Source organism: Aquila chrysaetos, chromosome 26 (assembly GCF_900496995.4).
Source record: "Aquila chrysaetos chrysaetos chromosome 26, bAquChr1.4, whole genome shotgun sequence".
Taxonomy (NCBI): Eukaryota; Metazoa; Chordata; class Aves; order Accipitriformes; family Accipitridae; genus Aquila; species Aquila chrysaetos.
Genome location: NC_044029.1, coordinates 15036070 through 15061528, shown reverse-complemented (window position 1 = coordinate 15061528; position 25459 = coordinate 15036070). Strand labels below are relative to the sequence as shown.

General features: G+C 41.5%; 1 protein-coding gene across 1 annotated transcript in view; it reads left to right on the top strand.

The window, feature by feature from the left end:
• Positions 1-25459, top strand: part of MYRFL (myelin regulatory factor like) — a 54329-nt gene that overhangs the window by 1461 nt on the left and 27409 nt on the right. The window contains exons 2-16 of the mRNA XM_030003184.1: positions 4549-4616; positions 4711-4969; positions 6465-6556; positions 7809-7898; positions 8314-8461; positions 11640-11835; positions 12982-13058; positions 14319-14429; positions 15003-15093; positions 18392-18592; positions 18998-19106; positions 19588-19697; positions 23155-23318; positions 23914-23977; positions 25132-25217. Of these exons, the coding sequence (XP_029859044.1) occupies positions 4549-4616; positions 4711-4969; positions 6465-6556; positions 7809-7898; positions 8314-8461; positions 11640-11835; positions 12982-13058; positions 14319-14429; positions 15003-15093; positions 18392-18592; positions 18998-19106; positions 19588-19697; positions 23155-23318; positions 23914-23977; positions 25132-25217 (1866 nt within the window). The remainder of the gene's footprint in view (positions 1-4548; positions 4617-4710; positions 4970-6464; positions 6557-7808; positions 7899-8313; positions 8462-11639; positions 11836-12981; positions 13059-14318; positions 14430-15002; positions 15094-18391; positions 18593-18997; positions 19107-19587; positions 19698-23154; positions 23319-23913; positions 23978-25131; positions 25218-25459) is intronic.

Genomic DNA, 25459 nt, shown 5'->3' with positions numbered 1-25459 from the left:
TTATAGTTGCAGTGCTACTAAGTATTTACATGCAAGGAAATAATACGTAGAACTACTACGGGTTTGCAGGCTCAGCAGGATTTTACACTGATACTACAGTAATACTTCATTAATTATGGGATTAAGAAGAACATTTACTGAATCATTAGATCTCTAAAAGTCAAATTATGAAGTATTTGTCTGTATTGCAGACCATTTGTGCATAAACAGAATAGAACCTCATAAAGGAACTTGCCAAAATGCATTAAAGGAGAAAAATATTAAAAGCCTCCACATATATATAAAATGCAGATCAGCATAATGGCATGTGCAATAGTGAATGCAGAATGCAATGGATAGGGTGCTGTTACCACCAAGGTCTTGGGTGCATCTGGAAGCGTCCATTAAAAGTTGTCTTGCTTCAGGCAGGCCATCGGTATTATATTTATTCTCCTCTTACACAGCACATGAAGCACCATGTGATTTCCTCATCTTTTCCTACAGTGATAGCTTACTCTTGAGCGGTGGAAGGAGAAAAAGGGTTGCATATCCTTTCCTAAGGAGGCATTTAATTGATTGATATGCTATGTCTGTAACACAGGATCACTTAAACTACAGAATATTTTTTCCTTAAAAAGCATAATACCAGTTTCAGTAAAGTTCTGACTTGGAGACATATCCCTACTACCTCTGTACTTCATGAATACTTTATTTGTCCTATAAAGTGTTTGTCTCTGTATTTTACTGAAATACTCTCACTTAAAGCAGAAATTGAGTACCCAAGACAGCATTTGAAACTAGGAACATGAACCAAATGTGTAGAAGGGAAGTTTTAGACTTTTATGGATGTATCTTTTTAAATTTTACAAGGCATATTTAGAATTCAGTAGCTATGGATTAAGTATCCCACAGAAAAAAAAAATATTCAAATGTTTACCTACTCTCTATTCAAAGTTGAAAACAATGTTTAGAGCAGTAGACACGATATTTAAAAGCATCAGAAAATTTGTTTTGAAGGAAATCAAAGATTATTCTGATGTGGAATTTTTAAATTTATTTTTTGAGAGTAATCACGTAGTTGAAGCTAAGCCAAAATGCAGGGTTGTGGATATGGCATATTAGAAAACCAATAGCAATACCATTATGAAATACACAAGAACATGTCAAAAGTAATAGGTCGTGACCAAAAATGAAACGCTTCTCTCTCATGGCATCCAAACTCAGAAATACAAAACCTGAAGGAGAAACAGTAGAATGAAAATCCGGTGATGGAAATTTTCCACTGATGCTTGAAAATATTTGCTGTGTATGTGGGAACACGTGTTTTCGGAGTATGAGGGTGTCCATTTAAGCAATTCTGTAGTATTCAACTTCTGCCAGAACACTGGGCCTTGGTCGAGGAGGTGTGCCCCACTAAATGTCTGTCATCCTTCCTCTGCTCTAGCATTTTTAGCCTGACGTGTCATAGAATCACAGAATTGTTTAGGTTGGAAAAGACCTTCAAGATCATCGAGCCCAACCATCATCCATGCCCACTAAACCATGTTCTGGAGTAAAACCATGTTCAGGTAGTGCTTCAGAGCAGTGTTTGAGGCTACAATTCACAGGAATACCTGAAAGGGTTGAGTCCATTTCTTGAACCTCCCTCTATTCCTAATGTAACAGGGGAACCCTCTGTAGGTCCTTTAAATGGCAGCAAGATGGCATAGGATTTTCTCTCCCTTAAGCTGCTTTGAAAGCGCCGTCACGAAGGACTGAAAAACCTGAAATAAAATAGGAGATGTGACAGACCTGTGCCCTCAGCTGACAGGAGACAGGCACAGCCTCTCCATAGCGGTCTGCCCTTGACTTGGGATGCTCCTGTTTTCAATGCAGAAGGAATGAAGCGGTTTTGCTACGTAGTGTGGGAACATCTGCTCGTTGCTGTGACCTACTCATGAAGGACTTGGCCTAGCTTAAACTATGGGTTAGTTCCAGGTCTCACTCTGAGTAATCCTTTACACGCTCTCTGATAGAAGCACTGTAAAAGCAAAGCACAGTATCACAGGGAGATATAGTACAATATAATGAAGCATAGGTACCAAAGAGTAAATAATCAAGAACCTTCTTTCAAACCTCAGGCATGTGAATGGGCTGAGCTGTTGGAGACAAGCAAAGCTCTTAGTCACCTGCACACAAGGAAATTCAATTCCTGCCTGAAGATTGGGAGAAAGCTGCACGGTAAAATATGGGCTGGCATGTTCTTGTACAGAGCAGCGTGCCTGAAGTTCTTTAGAAAGGAATCATAAGAGGTCGTGTTTTCCAAGATTTACCAGTTTCAGTAACAAAAAAGAGTGAACACTTAAAAATCACAGAGCACGCTTCAGTTATTTGGCTTTCCACCATGACCTCTCCAAGCAGGGGTGTTAAAGCATAAATCTTTCCTGCTTGGCTGTGGGGTTTGCCAAGGAGGTGGCTGTGGAGCACATGGACTATCTTGGTTCCCAGCCAGGATTCCTCTGTCCTGCCTCTAGTCCCTGGCTCTTGTCACGGCTGCGAGAGTGTAACTGCCTTTCCATCTTGTAGTCCCTGTGCCTCTGCACCTGCTCCCTGTGTCGTGGTTTAACCCCAGCCAGCAACTAACCTCCACACAGCCCCCATCACCAGTGGGATGGGGGAGAGAATTGGGAAAAAAAAAAAAGTAAAACTCGTGGGTTGAGGTAAGAACAGTTTAATAGAACAGAAAGGAAGAAACTAATAATAATAATAATAACAATAATAATAAAATGACAATAATAATAATAATAAAAAGGATTGGAATATACAAAACAAGTGATACACAATGCAATTGCTCACCACTCGCCGACCGATGCCCAGTTAGTTCCTGAGCAGCGATCTCCCCCCAGCCCAACTCCCCCAGTTTATATACTGGGCATGATGTCACATGGTATGGAATACCCCGTTGGCCAGTTGGGGTCAGCTGTCCTGGCTGTGTCCCCTCCCAACTCCTTGTGCCCCTCCAGCCTCCTTGCTGGCTGGGCATGAGAAGCTGAAAAACCCTTGACTTGGTATAAACACTACTGAGCAACAACTGAAAACATCAGTGTGTTATCGACATTCTTCTCATCCTAAACCCAAAACATAGCACTATACGAGCTACTAGAAAGAAAATTAACTCTATCCCAGCCAAAACCAGGACACCTGTGATGCTCCCGTGGGGGGGTTTGAAGGTGCTGTGCCGTGCTGGGACCTCCCCTCGCCCCAGGGTGCCGAGGGTGTTCCTCCTGTGCCCTGCTGATTGCCGACAGCCCCGAGCTGCTCTGGAGGTGGCTTTCCAATCCGTAGGATGTGAACTGGATGAGCCTCTTGCTTATGTATCTCCGCAGAGAGGAAAGCAGCCCAGCTCTGCCTGAATCTGGCGCGGCGCGGTGTTACTGGGCAGGCGTGTTGATGGCGGGTGACGTGGAAGGTGCTGGACGGCCGTACTGCGTGGGTCTGCGCTTCGTGAGCACCCCTTGTCGTGGGCAAGAGAGCCTAGACCCAAGAAATTTGTACTTTAATTTGTTACCAATTAACACAGACTTTTGATCACTGACTCGCGTATTGAGAAAAAGAGAACATAAACAATGAAATGCTTAGGGAAACATCCTTCTTCCCCCCCTGCCTTTTCAAGGCTCAGTTTAAACGGAGCGCTCAGGTGCTATAAATAATCAGTCAGCAATGGTGTTTGGGTTAAAACACGACTGAACGGCTTGTCTTCTGTGAGGAATGAGTGGTTGTTTTCTTTTTGAAGCTTTTCTTGGAGGAGGCTGTTGGGATGCACCTGTTGGTACTCTTTATTTTCAATTCTGTTGTGATTTAGATATAGAAGATACTAATTCTTGGTCCTCCACTGTGTTATTCCAAACGGAACTGTAAGATTGTGTAGGACAGAAAAGAGGGAAGGTAGCTCGCCACCCGTGGAAACCCCACGTTAAGCTTCTGGATCTTTTTGGTGAGCTTGTAAAAGCTCTTGTTTCAAACGGGGCAAACGCGCTTCCCAGCTGTGCGGCAGCGCCCGGTTCCCCCGCACTGGGGCTGCCTCTCGCGGTGGGCGAGGCGCTAACACGGGACCTGCTAGCATCTGCGGGAGACCGCGAGCGCCTTGGACACGCTCAGGTCTTGAGAAATCGGCCGGTGGAGGAAGACGCTACAGGTCTTTGACCCGCAGCCTCGAGGGAAGGGGTTTAGAGCCCTCGCGGGCTCCGTGCGCTCAGGGTCGCTGGGGTGCCCGGGGGCGATGGAAGAACGAACGGCTCGTGGGAAGGAAGGAGGACTGGAGTCAGCGGGTTGTGGGGGGACGTTTGGGCACGAGCTGGTAGGGATGGGGCCTCCCTGCACGGGGGGGAGGCGGAGAGCTGTAGGAGATGGGCTGGTGAAGCCTAAGTGACGTTGCTCCTGTGAGAAGGGGCAGCAACCGTGGTGGGCGATGTTTCCTGAAGACCCGTGTCGGTAGCCTGATGGTGCCCCTCCGGCTGCTTTCAACGTTGCCTTGTGGTGGTCCTCCATGCTTCCTCCCAGTAGAAATGAAAATTTCTTTTTCATCCCTAGGCAAAGCCAGTTGCCAGACTCCCCACCGGACTCTGGATCGGAACCGTGTTCTCCGCCACAGCTCCAGAGTAAGTCGCGTGAATTCGGCCTTTCCCAGGCCCGTAGGAAGGTCTCCAGCTCCTTTTCCTCGTCCTTACTTTCTTGCCTGGTTACTTCTTGCAGCCCTGTGGTGTGACGCTACGTGGCCCGGTGGACTGCAGCCTCCGCTCCCCTGCCCATCTGCTGGGGTACCCAGCAAGCTTCCCTGCAGGTTCATGGAGACTTATCCCGACCCCGGTGCCGGTGGGCATCCCTGCACCATCCCCCCGGGCTGCTGCCTGAAGACAGAAAGTGCTGTGACTCCTTGGAATAATTCTGCAGCCTCCAGCTGTTTGGGGTTTAATTATTCATCCTTTCAGCCAAATGCATCTCAGATTTCTGGGTAAATGATGAAGCGTTTACGCAAAGGGCAAGACAGCTACGAAAAAAAAGTTGAGCTGTTAGAAGACAGGGTTTAGGACCTGTGTCGAATCCGCGTGGCTGTAGGGTTTTCCACAGGATGGCAGTGTTTAGACATTTTTGAGACGCTTGTGGTTGAGGGTTCTTTAAACTTCTTGACTGAAGTTCAGATGGGAAGTAGGAATGGATTTCAATTTTGAAAATGTTACAAGGCTAAAGAGAGACCAACATAACTGCTCCATAACTGGATTATAAAAGCATTCAGGCGTTTTGCAAAACCTCTTGCAGGGATTTGTCCATAATGATCTTGTAAGTGTTCTGACAGGTGGCACGAGAGAAAAAAAAAAATTGTCATATCTATGTAAGGAACTGAAATGGTGTTCATACACCACCTGCCATATTCACCCACCAGCGTGTTGTGGATGCTTAATTATTTAAAATACACTGGGTAGTGCAAGTATCCAACCATGATACCTGGTAAGACTGAATTGACTGATGCATGCCAGAGGGGGAACTCTGGATTTCGGGAGAGAAACGTGAATTTGTCAGTGTGAGTCCTGGGCTTGCAGATGCTCCGTCCCCGTCTCCTCTTCTCTACAGAGCTCAATGGCGTGTTGGACGTGGGTGAAGGACGCTGGGCCTGGGTTTCTCAGTGGAGCTATTTGCGTTCTTTGTTTGTTTTCCAGTAGAAGGTGCCCCTTAGTCAAAGTCATACTGTTTTTTGAGTGAATGCTTTGTTATTGGAACTTAAGATACAAAATACTTCTTGACCAAATGTGGAACTTTTGAACAAACACAGGAAAAGAGTAACAGTTAATGTGATGAGCAGGCTTTTCTGCTACTCCTGCCTGCACCTTAGTTTGAGTGCCGACTGAACCTGACTGAGACCTGGAGTTTGGCTTGGGTTTTTTTCCCCCGTCCAGAAGGAGTGACCATCTGTCAGGATATTCTAGTTTACATTTTATAATATCAAAACTTTGGAATGAAGTTTTTTTCCCTTTGCACAAAGGAGCATTTTTTGAAATCTCACTTTCTGGGAAAGGGGGAAAATGTTACCCAACAGTTGCCCCTTGAGATCTCTTCATTAACACATTGGTTTAACTGCTACTGGTGTTTTCTATATAAGAAGGAAAGTGAGTTCACGCTTGGTGCAGCACACTTATTCAAGATAAAGCTGTGATTTTAATGCAAATGTCAGGAAACAATAAAACCCTGCCCCTTATGCACCATGTACGTTTTTAAGAAGAGATCAACTTCTCTATTCATATGAAATAAAAAAATAAACTGATCGATGTTTTGGAAGGAAAAATTGCATAATTCAGTTTTAAAAAGCCAACAACAATCACCTCCCCCTGGCAGATCAGAGTTTGGGTGACAGTGCAGGTAGAATGAGATACCTGGGTGTTCTCTTGTTATGATTCTGTAACACCTGTATTTAAACTTATTTATAAGTAATGCAGCGTGTGTTTTTAAAAAAGTATTTCTGCAGCATCAGGCAAAAAAAGGAAGCTCTCACAATTACTGGGTGATGCCCCTGATTCTCCATTCCAGTCTCAGGACTCCAGGCAAGGTAAGCAACTGTGTGAAAATGAAATTTAATGTTTCGTGCCATAGTCAAGTAAATTTTAAGAGCACAGCTCCTGCTGGCTCTGAAAATGCAGCAGTATTAACAGTCTGGGCTCCGCTACCAGGTTTGGAGGAATTTACCTTTTCAGTGTTTTTGAAAACTGGAATGTATTTGTATTTGGCGAAGAGAGAAGTGTTAGAAGCTCGTGTTTCCTGAGGACTCTCTGGACAAAATATTCTGCCCTTCTCCGTGTGTGAGCCTGCAGTACACAGATGATACCATACTCTGCTGACTTTGCTTGGCACTAGATTGACTGGGCAAAGAAACCTTCTTGGGTCAGCTTAACAGGGAATTAATGGGGTGGATGAGCAAACAGATTGCAGTTTCCCTTTATCATCTCAACTCCGTATTTTTTCTACGAAGTGTGTCCATGCGCAAGCTTGGTAAAAGCTGTGTGTTCTTCCCCACCCCTTCCCCAAATTAATTTGGTTCATTGTTTTATCAAGATAAAAATGCTAAGCTTATACCAATTGAATCAAAAAAGCTTATCAGGCTTGTACAGAAATGGATCAGCTTCTGTGAAGTGTGAGGCTCTCCATGAATGAACAGTTTGTAATGAACAGTTTATCTGAGGAGTTTCACCCTTGTCTGTTAGCAGAAAAATCTGAGAGTTGCTTGTTGTTTCTTCAGAATAAGTTATTTTTCAGCATTAAATGAATCTTTTAGAACACTTTTAATGAGTAGCAACTGGATTTAGTAGGTTACTTTTCCTTTGGTATCTTCTATTTGATCAGTGTTGCTTGATTGTGACTAGTCCTCTAAGTCTGCCACTGCTGGAAAGAGAGGATGCGTCTAAAATTGCTATTGCTGTTTTTAATACGTAAAGACACAGCTTTGAAATATGTTTTCCTTGGGGGTTGCTGTTAATAAAATTGCACTGACACACGTGCTATTGGAAAAAGAACACAGCCCTTGGTTAAAATGGTGTGGGGATCGTTTAGAAATGAGGTGTGAATTTCTTTACTGTGGGTTTTTTCTTATATTTTCGCTCTGCTGTATGTCACAAGTGGGGAACTGCAAATGAAGCTGGGGCCTGAAATGATTCTGTAGGCTCTGTCTTACTGTGCTGCCACTGGCTGTGGATGGATCTTAGCTGATATGCTCAACGACATATTTTCTCCTGTCCTTACTGTACTCCATTTATCTGTCTCTTATCACATTCTCCTCTGTCTTCATAAAATGTATAATATCTCAGAAAGCATTAACCAGTCAACCAGATGTAGCGATGAATGCGTTTGCTATTGGAAAACTGTGCCTCCTGCTCTGGAACAAAGTACCTGTTGCAGTGAGTTAGAGTATATTCAGTTTAAACCTGTAGTAGAGAGACTGGGAAACTTATGTAGATATTTTGCTTAATTGTTTCTTGGAGTGTTACAGATTTACAGTAAAATGGTTGGCTCAGCTTTCCTTTCCCCTGCCTGCCCTCAAAGGAAACTATCCATCCTTTTGGAGAGAATAAAAATAGGAAGTGCTACTTGTGTAATAATTTGCAAATAAGGAAAGCTGAAAAATTTATTTTCTAGGGCAAGGGAATATAACACCATCTTTTGGAATAACTGCAAAGGACAATCGGATTTAAATATATATGCAATGTGTTTGTGCTTTATATGTATGTATGTAGATATATTTATAAAAATGTTTATGCAGGATTTTTGGCTAGTCACAAAGGTAATAACTGAATTGTCACTATCTCTCTACAGCAACTGTTAAGGACTTTGCAGCTGAAGTGCAAGAATATGACAGTGATGGACAGAATGTAGCTTTGGAAAAATGCTGTCAAGCTCTAACATGGCAACCGTATCAAATTTCTCAGTGGAACAGCTTATTTAACTCTAATTATGAAAAACTGTAAGTACTGATGTTTGCACTTGGGAAAAGTGGTTTCCTGGGTCCTTTTTTTTTTTTTTTTTTTTTCTGGTACTGTAGTTCTATAGGAATAAATGATACATTTGGCACCCCTTGTTCTTACTGAAAATAAGACTGGAGAAGGAGGTATAGCAGGCATGATGGAATATGAATCTGCGGATGTATCAGAAGCAGAACTTTAAACACTGGTTGAAATTCATGCCAGGTTTTCTGATTTCCCTTCAGGGATTTAGGGGCAAAAGGAAAATGAGTTTAACTTAAAATACCTGTTCATTTTTGTTTCTTTTGTCAAGCACGTTGGGGCAAGTAATTACTGAGCATATGGCACCTTTCCCTCTAATGGCGTAAAACATTAAAGAAAAACGGAAATAGAAGATACCTGTATTACTTCTGGGCTCATATAACCGAAGTCTTAATAACTATAGACGTATATATATGACGTGCAACTGTTTAGTCAAAGGTTTGGAGTTCTCCTGTATGAATCAGAACTCTAAATAATTTTTTTGCCACTGGCAAAGGTCATTCCAAGTTCACTTTACATCCCTGATTTTCTCCATTCTAGTATTCAGTGAAAGATCCCTTTTAACAAAAGCCCTTCTACAGTGGCCGGTTTATTCCCCAGGACTGCTGCAAACATTTTGTCCCTGTCTCCACAGGACTTCAATAGCATAGTAAATTTTAATTTTCCTCGAGCCCAAACCCACTAAAAGCGCTCGTGGGAGTTTGGAGCGTATCAGTGTCGTTGCTGGACACTGAGGTTCCCTGTTGATGCCCAGCGTGATGGGTCAGCACGGACCGTGCCGTGTCCCACGCAGCCCTTCTCCCAAGGTACGGACGTGACGGGAGAGCAGACAGCTCGGTGTCCGCACCTTTCTGCTCCCCGGGAGCTGCGTGGGACGAGAAACCTCCTCCTGCGTTCGTCATGCGAACTGTCACTCTAGATGGAAGCGGCTTCCAACTCCTGCCGCGCTTTCAGCCAACGACTACGTGAGAGCTGCTGGTGGGAGATTGCTTTCCCACCGCTACCCAACTACTTGGTGGTTCCCATACGCTTAAAGTTGAAGTTCCAGGCTCACATTTCTTGGTGGCTTGTGTCAACAAAGACGATGTGATGCTGAGCATTAAAGCATCCAGATACACGTGCCGCTGCCGTTACCGTGGAAGGGGATTGAGATGTTATTTGCAGAGGAAGTCAGTGTTAATTTTAAGTGAGGTCAATGGCAGCGCCTTTTCTTCAAGGTGCACTGTAATTACAGCACGGATTTTCTGAGCAGTGATCCTGTATTCTGTTAGCCTCAAGAGTCATGTACTTGTCACTGCTCAGTGTAGGTGGATTGGTCCTGTACCTCGAAATTGCTGTGCCCGCTTTAGGGGCATTTCTCAGGTTAATGATTATTTTCCGTTTTATTCATCCAGTATTTTAACCTTTTGATTATTTCATTTTCACAACAAAATGCTGTTAACTGAGGTAGGCTAATTAGAAAAGGTTACTCTACCATTAATTATGCCCTGCATTGTGTCTGCTTGGCACTTTCTTAGCTGCTTGCCCCATTACTATTGTGATTGGTGGGACTCTGTTCCAAAGATGTTGTCTGAAGACTCAAATTCTGAATAGAAAGAAGAATTGGAAGTGTGTTTCTAGGAGGGATGCTTGTGTGACAGGGATATCCCTTGCTACCTGAAAGTTCTTCCGAGTTTTACTGTACTGCTTGGTGAGGCTGACCATTCTTTGTGAGATCAGATCAAAATATGTATTTGCTCTTAATTACTGTAAATGGCATACTCGGAAAATGTTAAACATGAAATTCCTCTTTGGGAGTCATTGTTCCAAACAATTCAACTTGGAGAAATGGAAATTTGTATTTCTCAATCTGCTTGCCTGCGTGTAAGCAAGAACTTTGAAATTGCTTTAAGAATATCAGCTAATGAACTTGCTTCACACTTGAATCTGAAAAATTACTCTTCTCCCTACTATGAAGTACACACATAAAAAGAATTACCTTTGTAGGAAGAAACTGAAGAAGTTTTGCTTCTTTAATAATGATGGTTTGAGGAGATGGTAGATACTTCATTATAATTTTTAATATTAATTAACATATGACTTAGTAGTTTTGGAGTAGTTACAAAGTAGTTTTCTCTTTATTCTCTGTCCTAGATAATCAGTGATTGTCTGAAAGGGGCCTTTTGTTCATAATTGATAAAAAGATAATAAAGTCTGTACATTTCCTGTGAAGTCTGTACATTTTGATTTTTTCCAACTAATAATGTGCAAACAAATGGATGAGTTCTGAAAAGCCATCTTCAGTAATTGTGTTAATGAGAGGTTCTCGGTAGCATCAGACGAGATCATCATTATCAAACTTTCATTAGCAAGAAAAGCCAACACCCATATAAGAGAACCTGTTATTTCAGAATTATGTAGCACTTAAATCAAAGGACTGGAAACATTGTTGGGATGGTGAGTTCACTGGCTCTTTTCGAAAGATCTTTTGATACCTTTCCTTGTTTGCTATGAATCATAAGGACAGAATACTCTTTGGGTGACAAATTAGCCCTCTGAATAGACAGAATAGGGTTTCCTTAGTTGGGGTAGGATGGACAACATTATAAAGGAGAGTTTTGTAGTCATCTGGCCAGAGGGTCGGTGTTGATAGCTTTTCTTCTAGCTTGAGGAAAGCCGTGTTTGAATCCCAGCAGCTTCTGCAGAAGCACTTGGTGTGGGAATTCAGGAGCAAACCAGGGAGTCTTGCTGGCTCATTAGCACGTTGTTGTCTGCAGCACTCATTCAGCTCTGTTTTTTTATAGCAACGTTATAATGAACGCTTGAACACACTAAAAGGTTTTATTGTGCTTTTAGGTGCACAGAGTCCCTTTGTACCAGATTTGTAAGTGAGGATTATGTAAGCTTCTCCACCTCTGGTTTCCAAACATTTCAAGTGTCAGACTAGAATTAGAGTGCATTTTATATGCATTTTCATTTTTACACCTCTGAGAGGCTGAGAAGAAAATACTGGTAGAACCGGTGATTGTAAAGATGTATTTCAGCTCTCATTTTGTCATTAAAAATCAGATGGATTTTCAGACCATGTAAAAAAATAGGAACTCAAGATGTCACTCAAATATGCCTCAAAGTTGCTATTCTTTCTTCTTGTTTTTGTAGACCTGCTGTAGGATATCACATTGTCACAGATAAAGGATTTAATTTTTCAACAACAGATGATGCCTTTGTGTGCCAGAAGAAGAATCACTTCCAAATCACAGTCCATATTAGAATCACTGGACATCCAAAATATGTCAAAACTCAGCTGGGGGGGAAACCAATAGAAAAGTTTTACTTGAAAGCTTTTGGAATAAAGGCAAGCATTTCTCCTCTTTGTGATTATTACTTTTAATAGGTTAGTATGTGATTATCCATAGAATAAGGTAAATAATTGAAATGAACTCTTTTCTTAGTCATTTTTGACCCAGACAAAAGAGAACACTTTTAAGTTACTAGTGACTTCTGTGTGGAACTCTTTTGCAAAAAAGTGATGTTTTGTGGATGCTTGGGCTGATACATGCCGAAAGATGACATGTATGCCTGTTTGCTGTCGTTTCACTGAATTCCCTCTCTTTGACTGAAATTTTGTTCCCTCTGTGGGCAGTGCAGGGGCGTCAGCTGGTGTGTAGGTGGCCAGTCTACCCATTGGTCAAAAAGAGTTCTCAAAAAAAACCAATTCACAAAGCAAAGAAAAAAATCAAATCTGGTTTTCCTGAACAGTTCACATGTAGAAAACCAACAAAATTTCCCCATTTCTTCTTGCCAGGGTTTCCATTTTCATTTTAAGAACCAAATTCTTCCCAGCCAATATGGGTCCACAAGCTTGCATATACAGAAGTAGTAAGAAATTTTAATCTTTCTGAAAGATTTTACCACATTTTTTTACTTACTACCAAAATTCAGTCATTTAAAAAAATCCATGTAGCTGTTTTACAAGGCAGCTACTACCAGATTTGCTTAATGCATTCTAATGCAGAAGAAATTAGTGAATATTACTGTCATCTGTTCCCATCTGAAGCAAAGTGCTGCTTGGTACCATTCCAGAAAGGTACAGAAGTTTAGATTAAAATAACTTACGGAACTACCTTGCACAGGTTCAGTTCTCACATTAAATATCTGCATTTATGCTTTGGGATAAAATGAGCCAAGAACAGTCTAGATTCAGAAAGCAATTTTTCTTTTGCAAATTAATGCATGACTTTTCTTTTTTTTTTTTTTTTTTTCCTTTTTTTTCTTTTTTTCTCTTTCAAATTATGTCCTCAGAATGATTTGGGGCTTCAGACTAGCTGTCAGGTGTCAATTGATCTGAAGTCAATTCCTGTGTTACTTTCTGTGTAGTTCCATGAGAAATGAGAGACATTTCACTCTTTCAGACAATTTGCCTGTTAACTTCTCTTTCAGTTTTTATGTGTTTGAAAATTTAATATTCCTGTCAGTTTTGAATTTTTTTTTTTCTTCATAGGTGGAAGCTCCAAATCAAACAATTGCTATTGAACAGTCTCAGTCGGATCGAAGCAAAAAAACTTTCCATCCTGTTAAGTAAGAATTTTGAGAAAATGATTCCATTTGATTTCAATATGTGATTGGTTTGAAATGTGAAGTAGTAGTTTCTTGGAAACTTACAGTAGTTCTAAGCCAGTTTTCTGATCTGTATCCAAATTCCATTCTGGGTGCGCACATAGAATCACCATAGTAATAAGTGCCTGGTCTCCCTTCATTAAGGAAAATTTTCAGCAGCTTTACAAGTGTGTGAAGAATGCCTGTCCAAAATACTTATATTCAGCTAGCAGCACTGCTGTGTGGTGTTCAGAGCTGTATGGCAGATGCATTTCCCATCGTAAAAAATGGCAGTAATGTTCCTGTTCTACACCGGCATGAGATGTATTTGCAGTGCTTTTCAGGGGAGTGCCTCTGCTGGAAACATCTGTGCGGCTTCTCCCCACAGCTCTCTGCCATTCTTCTGCGTCTTAAGTCACTGGCAGAATCAATGTTTGTTCTTCTGGCATGAGCGTCTTCTGTTGGAGCTGTTCTATTCTCTATAAATAATTAAATAAGCCTTAAAACAGAAAAAGATAAGACAGCATCAACTTCGAGAGGACAGTGCTGGGATAAAGGCTGCATGCAATATATAATTGCAAAAATGAACTTTGAGCTTGGGAGAAGAGCTCATTTTCACTAAATTATCTCTATCATGTCATTTTTCTTCCTTTTGGATACCAACAAATAGATTCTGGGTGTGTGTAAATTGTTTCATGGGTGACCGTTTGGTGGACTGGATTTTTTTCCATGCAAACCCTTTATTCGTGGTGTTTATCACTTACAGGAGCAATGCCACTATGTATTTGAGACACAGCTGTATATCTTATACTTTTAGACATACAAATCAGGTGCAGGTGATAAAAAGGACAAGCAGGAACATTTATTTATTTTAATGTGGAAATTCAGATCCAATAATAAGCAATGTCAACCTTGGCAAGCAACAAATACCCATCCCATAGGACACATGCGGTTTTATTATGTTCAAGACTGTACAAACAGACCAAGAAACACAAGACTCCTATTACTAAGAACAGTTTCTCACTGCTGGTGCTTTATCCTGTTTATCTCCTTGACGTAGTCACTGTCTTTTTAACGCATTTTTATAAACCAGGGTTACTGTGTTTTTGCTGGGGTCCCTCTGGTTTTTTTCATTTGTCAGTTTTTCTCAGAACTGCTTTAATGAGTTTGAGGAAATCTGGCTTGAGCTGGGTAGATCTCCAAATGCTTATTTCCCTGATCTTGTTTCCTTTTCTATTTTAGAGTTGATCTGCCAGGGGACCAGATAACTAAAGTAACACTGGGAAGGTTGCATTTCAGTGAAACAACAGCAAATAATATGAGAAAAAAGGGGAAACCTAATCCTGACCAGAGGTATTGCTGTAGCTAGTTGGCCTGCATGTATGAAGTAGAAAAGAGAAAGTCTACTTTAGAATGGAGCTGATGTTTGTGAAAAATCTCAGTGTTGCCAAATCTGTGATTTTATTTCAAATTCTGTGTTAGTTGGTATCTCCTTAAAGGCCTCTCTTCTAGAGTCACAGAATGATACGAGAATAAAAGAAAAGACCTCATCCTCATGGGTAGAGATAACTTCAGGAAATCATAGCCAGAATGATGGCTGATGAAATCAGGAAGCCAAAAACCCAAATCATGATAATTTCCTTCTGAGGAAGGAATGCTCTTCATCTTTGAGTCTTTCTTACTTAAATTTCTCAAAATTACTGTAATCTTTATTCATTTTCAGTGATTGTGGGGATTGAAAGAGCATGTTGCTTGAGAATGAAGGAAGTACTTTTTCTTTCATATTGTAACATAAATACATCTAAAATAATGTTCTGGCTATCTTTTGATGTATCATTAATAGCAGCTGTACTTAAAACATTTTATTTTTTTCTGTGAGAAGACATTAATTCAATTATTGTCTTGATTAAATCGATTTCAAATCAGATACTTCATGCTGGTAGTCGGACTGTATGCTGTCTCTCAGGACCAATTCTACTTGCTGTCTGCAAATATCTCTGAAAAGATCATTGTGAGGGTAGGTCGAAATTTATATTGCTTTCATGTTAAAAGTATTTACTGTTTTGATATTCACAGGAGACTGTGGGGAGGGTGATTCTTGGGCACACAAATTACCATTGACTCAAAAAGATTGCGAAAAAAATTACAGTTGCATATTGTATGAGTATGTTGTTATCTTTTAATTATCAGGATTTTAAAACATTAAAAGCAGAGCTATAGCAGAATTTAAAAAGAAAGCTTGTTGTGAATTCCAATACAAAATACGCTGATTTTTCCAGATTGTTTTTTCTTTGAGGTGAAACAATTTCCTGCACTTGCCAGGAATTTGGTAAATGCTTTCATTGGCTAGATGCTTCATTTTCAAAGGAGGATGAGAAGGCAAAAAAAATTCAAGGAAAGAAGGCCAAGCAGCTCTAGGAGGATTTAAGACCCATAGCTGCCCCTTTCCAGTGTGTTTCCAGAGTGTCCCAGCTCTTAATTTGGTGGATGTAATATAGGTTTCAAAAGAGAAAAAGGAAGAATTGGTGTCTCTTCCTCACGACCATTACTTTTCAGCCCCCTGATCGACATAAATTTTTCCTTTTAGTCCTCAGCTTTACCCTGCAGTGAGAGTTAGACTCGGAAGAGAGCTCTATCGGAAGAGGAGCTCGGGGGGCGAGGGTTAGGAGAGAGGGAAGGCGCAGAGCCCCAGCGTCAGCGGGGTTGCAGGGGGGCTGCCGAGAGTTTTCCTTCGGTCCTGGCCCCTTCTTCGTGTGACCGATAGCCGTTGGGTAACGTTTGAGCTGGGCATAGTCTCGGGTTATGGTTATTTCTAGGGTGAGGGTTATGGTTAGGGCTTAGGGAGATAGGGAATGGCTAGGTGCCGTGCGGTGGGGCTGCCGAGGATGGGGAGGGCCTCCGGGAGACGCGGTCGAGCGAACTTTCTCGCGTGGGACAATCGAGGAATTGCTTCTTGTTTGCCTGGGGTCTTTCTAGTCCTTGGCTTATGGTGAGGAGTAGGCTTCCGGCCAAAACGAAGTTAATTTTCTTTCTAGTAGCTGGCACAGTGTTATGTTTTGGGTTCAGTATGAGAAGAATGTTGATAACACTGATGTTTTAGTTGTTGCTCAGTAGTGTTTATACCAAGTCAAGGGTTTTTCAGCTTCTCATGCCCAGCCAGCAAGACGGCTGGAGGGGCACAAGGAGTTGGGAGGGGATACAGCCAGGACAGCTGACCCAAACTGGCCACAGGGGTATTCCATACCATGTGACGTCATGCCCAGTATATAAACTGAGGGGGAGTGGGTCTGGGGGGGGGATCGCTGCTCGGGAACTAACTGGGCATCGGTCGGCGAGTGGTGAGCAATTGCATTGTGCATCACTTGTTTTGTATATTTTTTTTTATTATTATTATTACTATTTTTCTTTTTTTTTCCTTCCTTTTCTGTCCTGTTAAACTGTCTTTATCTCAACCCACAAGTTTTACTTTTTTTTTTTTTTTTTTCCCCGAATTCTCTCCCCCATCCCACCAGGTGTGGGGGAGCAAGCGAGCATCTGCGTGGTCCTTAGTTGCCAGCTGGGGTTAAACCACGACAGTAGGCGATTGCTTGGGTCCTTTTCGGCAGCACGTCATCTGCCTAGGCTTATGATTACAGCCTGGCTTAGCATTTGGGTTTGGAGAGAGCAAAAGTGCAAGTCCCCAGTATGTGTGGTGTTGCACAGGGGTTTCCCAAGGAAGATGAGGACTTTCAGATGGTTTCAGCCCTGGCTCCTTTTTCATCCGGGCCATAACTTTGTGTCCTCTCGTGCCATAAGCCCTCTGCCCGCGGTTACGGTTAGGTTTTTGGAGGGCAGCGTGGCCGAGAGCTCCGTGCTGGGTGGAGCTGCGAAAGGGCTTTGAAAGCAATGTTTGGAGTTCAGTAGTTTTCTGCCCTGCTGAGAAGTTTTATCATCCTGGCTGTTGCTGTGGGTTCTTTTATTTCAGGACACTGAAGCATTATGTTTGTATCGTTCCTGCGTATTTAGTTCTTTTCCTTTTTTTGTCTGTTAATTTCCACAATACTGCTTTCATCTGAATTTCTCTTTCTGCGTCTAGCAGTGTTACAAATATCATGTCTTTACTAATTTGGGAAAGCTGTTGAATTTTCACATTTGACTCATCCTTGGGATCATTGTTACCTTATAAGATATGTATTTTTATGTATGATTTAGAGATTTACATTTTTCTACCATTTTTAAAGTTAGATTCTTTTGAAATTTCAACGTGGAGAGCTCCTTCAATGTGTCTGAGACAGTTTTTTAATAGGAATCCAAGGAATGAGATTTTGCAAACCTGGCCACTCTTCCAGACAAAGAAAAAAGAAGGCAGAAAAGCAGAAGGATCAAGAGGCTGTGATTTGAAGTGGTGAAAACATCAACAGGAAAGCTGAAAAGAAAAAAAAAAAAAAGTCATTTTCCAGATGTCTGAGAGGGCTTCAGTGGCAGGGTGTACAGTGAGCCAGCCACTGGTTACCTTAAAGTGGCAAAGCTTTCCAAATGTACTGTGAGAGAAAGCAGCTCATGTTCTGGCCCTTTATATGCTCAAACATAACCTAACCACTGCTCGGCTGGTAGTTTTGTTATCAGGCATATCAGATCATGCTCTAATTGTGACAAACAGTGGTAAGTGCAGAGCACCATGCCTTGTAGATGGCAAGGCCCTGTGAAAGCCTGGCTTCTTTAAATGCATGCGAACTTTTTATTGTCATCATACTTTTCATTCAGACTCAAATTTTAAAGCCTGAATTCAAAGTTTAAAAAAAAAAAATTAACAAAATTTATTATTGAAATCAAATGCCTTTTCTAACTATACACACTCCCTTGTTTTATTGGTGTTCTTTGAAAGATCCTGTTTCCTTGACATGAAATTTCTGATCTGAGTTAATTTAAAATATTACAGAGGATTTGGTGAACCACATGTGTTTAATCTCTACCTTGTTTGGTCTTTTCCAATTTCCAGCCTCAGCTAAAATTTGCTGGTAAATAAAGAATGGTTGTGTGGCATAACATTGAAGTTAGAATTTGGAAAGCTTTGGACATTGACAATTTAGCTTAAGGTGATAATAAAGTAGAATTCAAGTGAAAAAGCAATGAGGCCAATGCTGTGTAAGCAGAAACACTTGGAAGTGACTCCACTCTTTTTTTTTTTTCTTTTTTTTTTTCTTCTGTTGGTGTGTTAGAAAAGCTTTTGAATACAATTTAAAGATTAAGCCTTCCATTTTCCCTGGATTTCTAATGGAATAAGCAATAGTACATCTATGCTATGCTATACCTTTAAACGTAATTTTTTCTTCCAGGCATCTAACCCAGGGCAGTTTGAGAATGACAGTGATGTACTGTGGCAGCGAGGACATGTTCCAGAGACAATAGTCTATCATGGTCGAGTAGGAATTAACACAGATGCACCAGATGAAGCACTGGTTGTCTGCGGAAATGCAAAAGTTATGGGCAGAGTCATGCATCCATCTGACAGCCGAGCAAAACAGAATATCCGGGAGGTGAGGGCTGTGGAGTATTTAGGGCATTTATGTTTGCACCACAGCACACGTGTGGATCATTGTTCTGACACATGAAGCAGCTGCTTTATCCTGGGTGTGCGGAAAGGCTGGCCGAAAGAAACCAGATGCAGCACTGTGCTCTGCAAATCTCAAATATGGATTTTGGAAGAGGCTGGCCGTAGAAGCTGGGATATCTGTGTAAATGGGAGTTGTCAGACCGAAGGGTCGCTGGCAACGCAAATACAAATAGTGCTCTGCTGATGGGGAGCGGGAGGATCGTCCATATTTTTGGATGCGCGGATTGCCCCGGTGGCCGCGCCAGGCTTGTCGCTATCTCGGCGATGTCCTAGATGCCGTGACGTTCTTAGTGTTGCAACATGTGAATCTTGGTGTTTGTCCAACTAGGTTGATACGAATGAGCAGTTGAGAAGAATAACACAAATGAGGCTGGTGGAGTATGACTACAAGCCTGAATTTGCATCTGTTATGGGAATAAAAAATACCCATGAAACAGGTATTCGGTCAGCTCTGTTCCCATTTTTCATTAACTTCCACTGTTGTTCATTGTGCCATAGTGCCTTTTAACACCCTGCTGTTTCATCCTCGTTTCTTGGGATACTACAATTGCACGCTTTGCTGTCTATCTCCTGTGACAGAAAAATGCCAAAATTAAGTATTTCTGGTATTTTTCCAACTTCTGTTTCAATTTTTAAAGATAGGAGGTAGTTTTTCCAGAGGTTTAATGAGAATGAAGTACGTGATCACAAATAATTTTGTTTTTATTGCAGAGAAATGGGAATTCTAAACGTTTCTGTTTGTTTTCTGTGGGATGGAAAAAAAAAAAAAGTGAAATCCTGGATTTTCTTACCACAGAGAAATTCTAGATCATGTTTGGCCCTACCTGTAGCTTTTAGGATGATCAGCTCAATGCACACAACTATGACCAACGGTATGCCACTGTGTTTCCTGACTTCAGTTTGTTATTTTGTGAACAGGAATAATAGCCCAGGAAGTGAAGGAGCTTTTACCTCAAGCTGTTAGAGAAGTTGGAGATGTTGCCTGTAATGACGGAGAAAAAATAGAAAACTTCCTCATGGTTGACAAGGTATGGTCTTGAGAGAGAAAGGGCAAGTGTGTATCTAGATTGTTCCTTTTGTATGTGGAGCTGTAAGCACACGCTATGCTTTATAGAAAGGTGTAGACCTCCACGTGTATTTACAAAAACAGTGTTTGGCAAATCATTGAGGAAAAACTGAACCGCCAGATGTTGGTAAACGGCTGAATCCTTTAATGACAAAAAGTATTTACATTAAAATCTCATTATAATAACAAAGAAACATACAATAAAAGAGAGAAGGAAAAAACCTAACTTTGCTGAATGAAGGTGGGTAGCAATTTCACAGCATTGGTCCAACAAGTGGGACTCCAAAATATTCTTTTGGGTTTAAGTGTTTAAGTTAATTGTTCCAGAAGTGAATTAAGCACTGATGGCATTCTATTTGCTAAATAAAAACTTTCTTACTCTAATTCTTCATGCCAAATACAAGTGCTAGCTCCGTGTGCTCTGTGGGAAGGTTTCTTTGGCCATCTGAAATCCTTATTATAACTTTAAAATCACATACTACAAAATGTTTATGGCACACAAAGTAATTACCGTGCTCGCAGGTTGGAAACGATGCCTCAGTCTATTGTCCTGTGCTCTCTCCCGCTCCTGTCCCTGTAGGACCAGGACGGGAAGGGACTGTGGGTCACGCCTGACGGCAGGCAGCGCTCGGCCGGAGCATTGCTCGGAGCAGCCCCTCTGTTGTGCGCTGGTTCGCTGCAGGTCGAGGACCACTTCCCAGCTTCTTCCCACTTACAGCTGAGAGTGGGAAGAGGGAGGTCTTACAGATGGGTAACCTTGTCCTGTCTGGATGATGCCATGAACACGATCCTGTATTTGTTGTAACCATGCATTCTTTCATTATTCTATAGAAAACACAAAGTTTATACCACCAAACTCGGAGAAAATATCTATAAAAAATAATGCGTTTCACTTGTCATCTTTTGATAGGCTACAAATAAGTTAAATTCGTAGGTTAAATCTGCGAGGCTGTATTCCATATAAAGGAAGCACAAATGAGACACCTTGAATAAAGCTGCGGAAAGAGCCCTTTCTAGAGATACTGTTGAAAAGGAGACTTAGAAAATTTGCTGTATTTGGTCAGGGTTCCAGCCTGTAGCTGATCTCTAGGTGCTCACAGAAGAGCAGTGGTGTTAGATAGTGACACGAGGTTCGTTTTGTCCGCCAGCCCTTCCCGTTACGCTGTGTGACAGCTGCAGCATCCTTTGCATTTCTGAGCCCCCCCCCCCAAACTGCTTTGGGGTAACCAGTTTTTTTCTGACAAAACTTTTAGGTAGGACAATTGAACTTTTGACTTACCTCTTCCTTTGCTGAAATATCACACAAATTTGGGCCCGTAGTGTTCCCTTTCTCCTCTGTAGCTCGGGTCTCCGGTCAGCATTGCCAGGATGTTTTCCAGGGATGTGACCCGGCAAACGGAGAAAGCCTACAGCACCCGGTGGGGCCTGATTCTGCCGCCGACGTGGCCCGAGCAGGACTGAGTTGTTACAGCAATGGCTTTTTTGCTGCTTAGCGTTTTCTTGACTACTTGGCTAGGTCTGGCTTCGCAAACACTTTGACATCGTTTTAATGCGGTTAGGTAAATCCGCGCTTTCTCCTAACACCTGTGGCAGAGGATGTGCATGTCAGTTCTGTGACCTTTGGGGTGACAGGGGCAGGGGAGATCTGTGTCTAACAGTTTAAGATGTATATTGAATTCAGAGATTTGGAACATCTGATGTCCAGGTGGAACATCTGCTTTCAATGTCTGGAGCTCCCGAATCCAGAGCAGCCCTGCACCTTGAGCAGTAACCGGACAGTGCTTCATATCTTTGCGTTCAGTAGGGCAGGTGATGGGGCCCTGAACTTTGTTATCTCGCGTTCCACGTTTAGTTCCAGATCGGCAGGATATTGGCTGGTTTGGTTGTGTCTCTTTGTCAGTTACCTTTTTGGAGCTGTTGAACCCTGTAAAATTAATTGTTTGCATTACACGTTTGAACCAGGCTCTGCTACTTTCTAGAGAAATGTCTCAACTGTGTGGAAATTTGCTATTTTGGAACAAGAATCTTTCTGCTGTTCTCAGTCACACTGTGGTCAGTACTTTGTCATCAGTGGGGCAGTAAAACTCTAATCAGTCCTTTTTTTCTCAAAGAAAGCATTCCTTCATTTTGCCAGATGAGCCATTTTCTCAGCTAGTTGAAGTCACCTAGAAGAGATTCATGCATGATTTGAGGAGAATGGAAAGGGCAGCTGCTACATATCATTGATATGAGGAGAAGTGACCGTAGAAATGATTTCACAGTTCTAGACGCAGGAGGTTATTTTGAAGTCACTTTTTAGTTAAACAGGCTGTTGGTCTTCTGGCAGTAGAGAAGTTTGCAACTTGCCACCGATACCTGTGCTCAGGTTCTGTTTATACAAAATACTGTCTGTTTTTGTGGAATGCAGTCACCTTTAAAAGAAAGGTGTGCATGGCTTTTACAACGTGAAAGGCGAAACTCTGCTTTTGCCTTACTTCTGCATGACTTGCCTAGACTGGAACACTTAGCAACAATAACTGCAGTAATAGCTTCATCCAAGGTTTAATGGCATCAGTCTGGTTGTACCTTAGGATGAGAAAGCCGTTCTTTCAAACAGAGCGGAGAAAGTACGCTGTTACCATGCTCCTGCAGTGGATCAGTAACCATTTTTGGCTCAGAAATGGATAAAATACTACTTGGATGCTTGGCCTTCTCCGGCAGCAGATTGATACCTAGACGATAAGCAGGGGGTAGAAGAATAAAAGGCTTTTCCTGGGTAAAATAATCAGAAGGAGTAAATAGAGGGTGTCTGAACTGTGGTAGCTGCAGAGCTGATCACGGTATTGGAACTTATAGGACTCCCGTAAGAGGCTGGAGGGGTTGAAGGGGAGAACAAAATATTACACCGTCACAGCTTGACCTCTGGTTTGGATCTTTCCCTGTCTCAGGGACTCCTGTGTGATTCATGTTATGTGTACAACATGGATGGAAGCTCTAGCTTGTCTGAGCCAGGTTAGTCAATCCTGTAGGCAGATGGTTGGATGTACATTTTTGCTAAGGGATTCTGAAATCTATGTTCAGCTGCAGCACTACAAATCAAATAGTAGATGCCTGTTGTGACACTGTTAAGGTTTAAAATTCAATGCAATACGAAGGTAAAATATAGTTTAAATTCTTGGTCTACAAAGCCCTTTAGCTTCTTCAAATTTTTCTGCAAGTCCTCATTTTCAATTTACTGCAAATTAAACAAAAGCAATTTTTACAATCTAGCAAAAGGGTTTTAGAGTTGTAAGTGCGTCCCATTTACAGTGAGATAACTTGTGTTTGCATTTTAAATATTCAGTGTATCCTTATATAGGTGAATTCTGTACTCATTACTGCTTGTTACATCTGATTGATGAATATACTGTATCTCCTTTTGTCATTGTTTTGCTTCTCAGGATCAGATCTTTATGGAGAACGTTGGTGCTGTAAAGCAGCTTTGTAAACTGACCAACAATCTCGAAGTCAGAATAGAAGAATTGGAACAGTGGAACAGGAAACTGGCCAGGCTGAAACGGATGAGCAGTTTAAAGTCAACAGTCAGTGAAGAGAGCAAAGTCAGGTACCTCTGTCTGGGATGTTCTCTGATAGTTGTCACAGAAACTGGTAAAGCGGTCTCTGCGGTAGAAGTGAAAACCAATTTTGCTCGACAGTGGAGTTCAGCTCATTTCCAGCATTTAAGTTGTGCAAAAATTTCAAATTTCTCATAATTTTTAACTCACTGACAAAATTAATATTTGAAATGGCTGTTAAATTGCAGTCATTTTTGTAATTGCTTCAGTTGCATAAAGCAAGGGTAGATTATGTCCAGTTACAGCCCTGGAGCTTGGAAATTGCTGCTAAGAGAAATCTGCAGAGCTGCTTCTGCAAGAAAGAATCTTCATTAGTGCTTCAGTGGAAGCGATGAGTGTTTCCTATTTCTAAACCCTTTCCCCAAGTTTTCTTTGAAATCAAATGTAGCATTTAATAGCATTCACCTGAATGAGTAAATGGGAGGCCTTTGTTCTTGAAAATGAATCTGATGACACTTCTGCCTTTCTCTTTTTAAATGTTAAAATTGCAAAAGCAAGTGACATTAACACCCTATTGAAAATGTCTCTTTTTCATTTGTTAGTTGCCGAAGCATTTGAATGTTAAAGAGATCTTGTCTCTTACAGCAGGTATAGTCGAGCTACTAGTCTTTTGCCATCAAAAAAATCAGTCCCGCTGAAATCCAGCAAGGTGAGTGAAATTAAATATATGAAATGTGCCTATGAAGGGGTTTTTGTAAGTGCTGAGATATTGGTGAAAGCTTTCATGTTTCTAAATATAGAATCAAATTCCTTAGCCAGAATTATTTAGTGTCATGCTAGAAGCTTAAAAACTAACTGCACTGAGATAGAAAATATGTATGAGGCACTTCTACTTCTTGCCTATACATTGTGGGTGTGTGAGTAGATCCACGCTGTCTAATGGTGTGAAGGAGGAGACCAACAGGACAGAGTTGTTGAGCCCGTAGGTGTGCTCACGTGGTGCAGTGCAGCCTTACACAGAAATGCTCACTGCGGTTTGGAAGTCTGCACAGTGATAATTCTTCCTTGGCTTTCTTCCTTGGATGAGTCTTTCCACCGTGGTTTGCAGTTGGCATCTCCTGTTTTGTACTGGGTAGTGCTGTCTTTCAGGTGGTTAAGACCTGGGTAGGACATCGTTGCTATTGCTGAATGACTTCCTCTTGCCCATACCCTGGTATAGAAAGAGGAGACCCCTTTTCACAGGGATTGAATGAGTTAGGGAAATATATGTTGACCTTGTTCAAGACAGTCTTTCTAGGCTGCTAAGTCCTGTTCTTCAAGACGAACCAATGCTCATTTGCCTACCTTGCTTTTGCCAGTGCCAAAGAGCAAGAGAAAATAATAGGTCAGATGTTCTTATTCCATGATGACAATCAAATGCTCCATCATCTAAGACCATCCTGCTTGTTTGAAAAGTGCCTTTCTTCTGTATTTCCACCAGCCCTGGTTTAACATGGCCTGAGCATATACTGAAAGCGGCTCCTCTTTTAGTTCTGGCCACTGCTTACTGAGTTCTTAATTTGATTTTTACATACTTCAAGAGTATGAAAAATGGCAGGAAGAAAAGAGAAGGAGCTTTCTTCCTGTGTGATGTTTGTGTCCCCAGACTATCAACAGTGTGCAGTGCGCTCACAGTTTTAGGGAACCTTTCATTACTTAAGTTTTTCTCTTTAGATGTTGACCCCTATATAAGGATGACTTGTATGGTTCCTCTGAAAGAAACAAGGTTAACTTAAAGTCAGACTAGTATAGTATTTCTTAATCTACTAGTAGTAGCTTAGTTATGTGCCACTTAAATTAACCAAACATGTATTTTTTTTCTAGGTTTGTTTGTCAAAGACGAAAGAGTCTTGCTCCGTGAAGATGTTCCGGGTGACCATAATAACTTTGATTGCTATTATGGCACTATGGTAACAGTTAATTATCAACAAGTTGACTTGTTTCTCCCTTCCCCTTTCTACTCACCAGAAAGAAGATTGCAATTTTTTTCTCCTTCTCAACCTTCCTACTCAAAGAACACAATGTATTTAAATTAACAGTGAATATGCCTGGTAATATTGTAAAGTTGAAATCATTTTAGAAAAGTGAGATGCTGATGTGGTGCACGCACAGCTAATCTCTGTCCATGTCACAGTGTATGGTGCACCTTGAA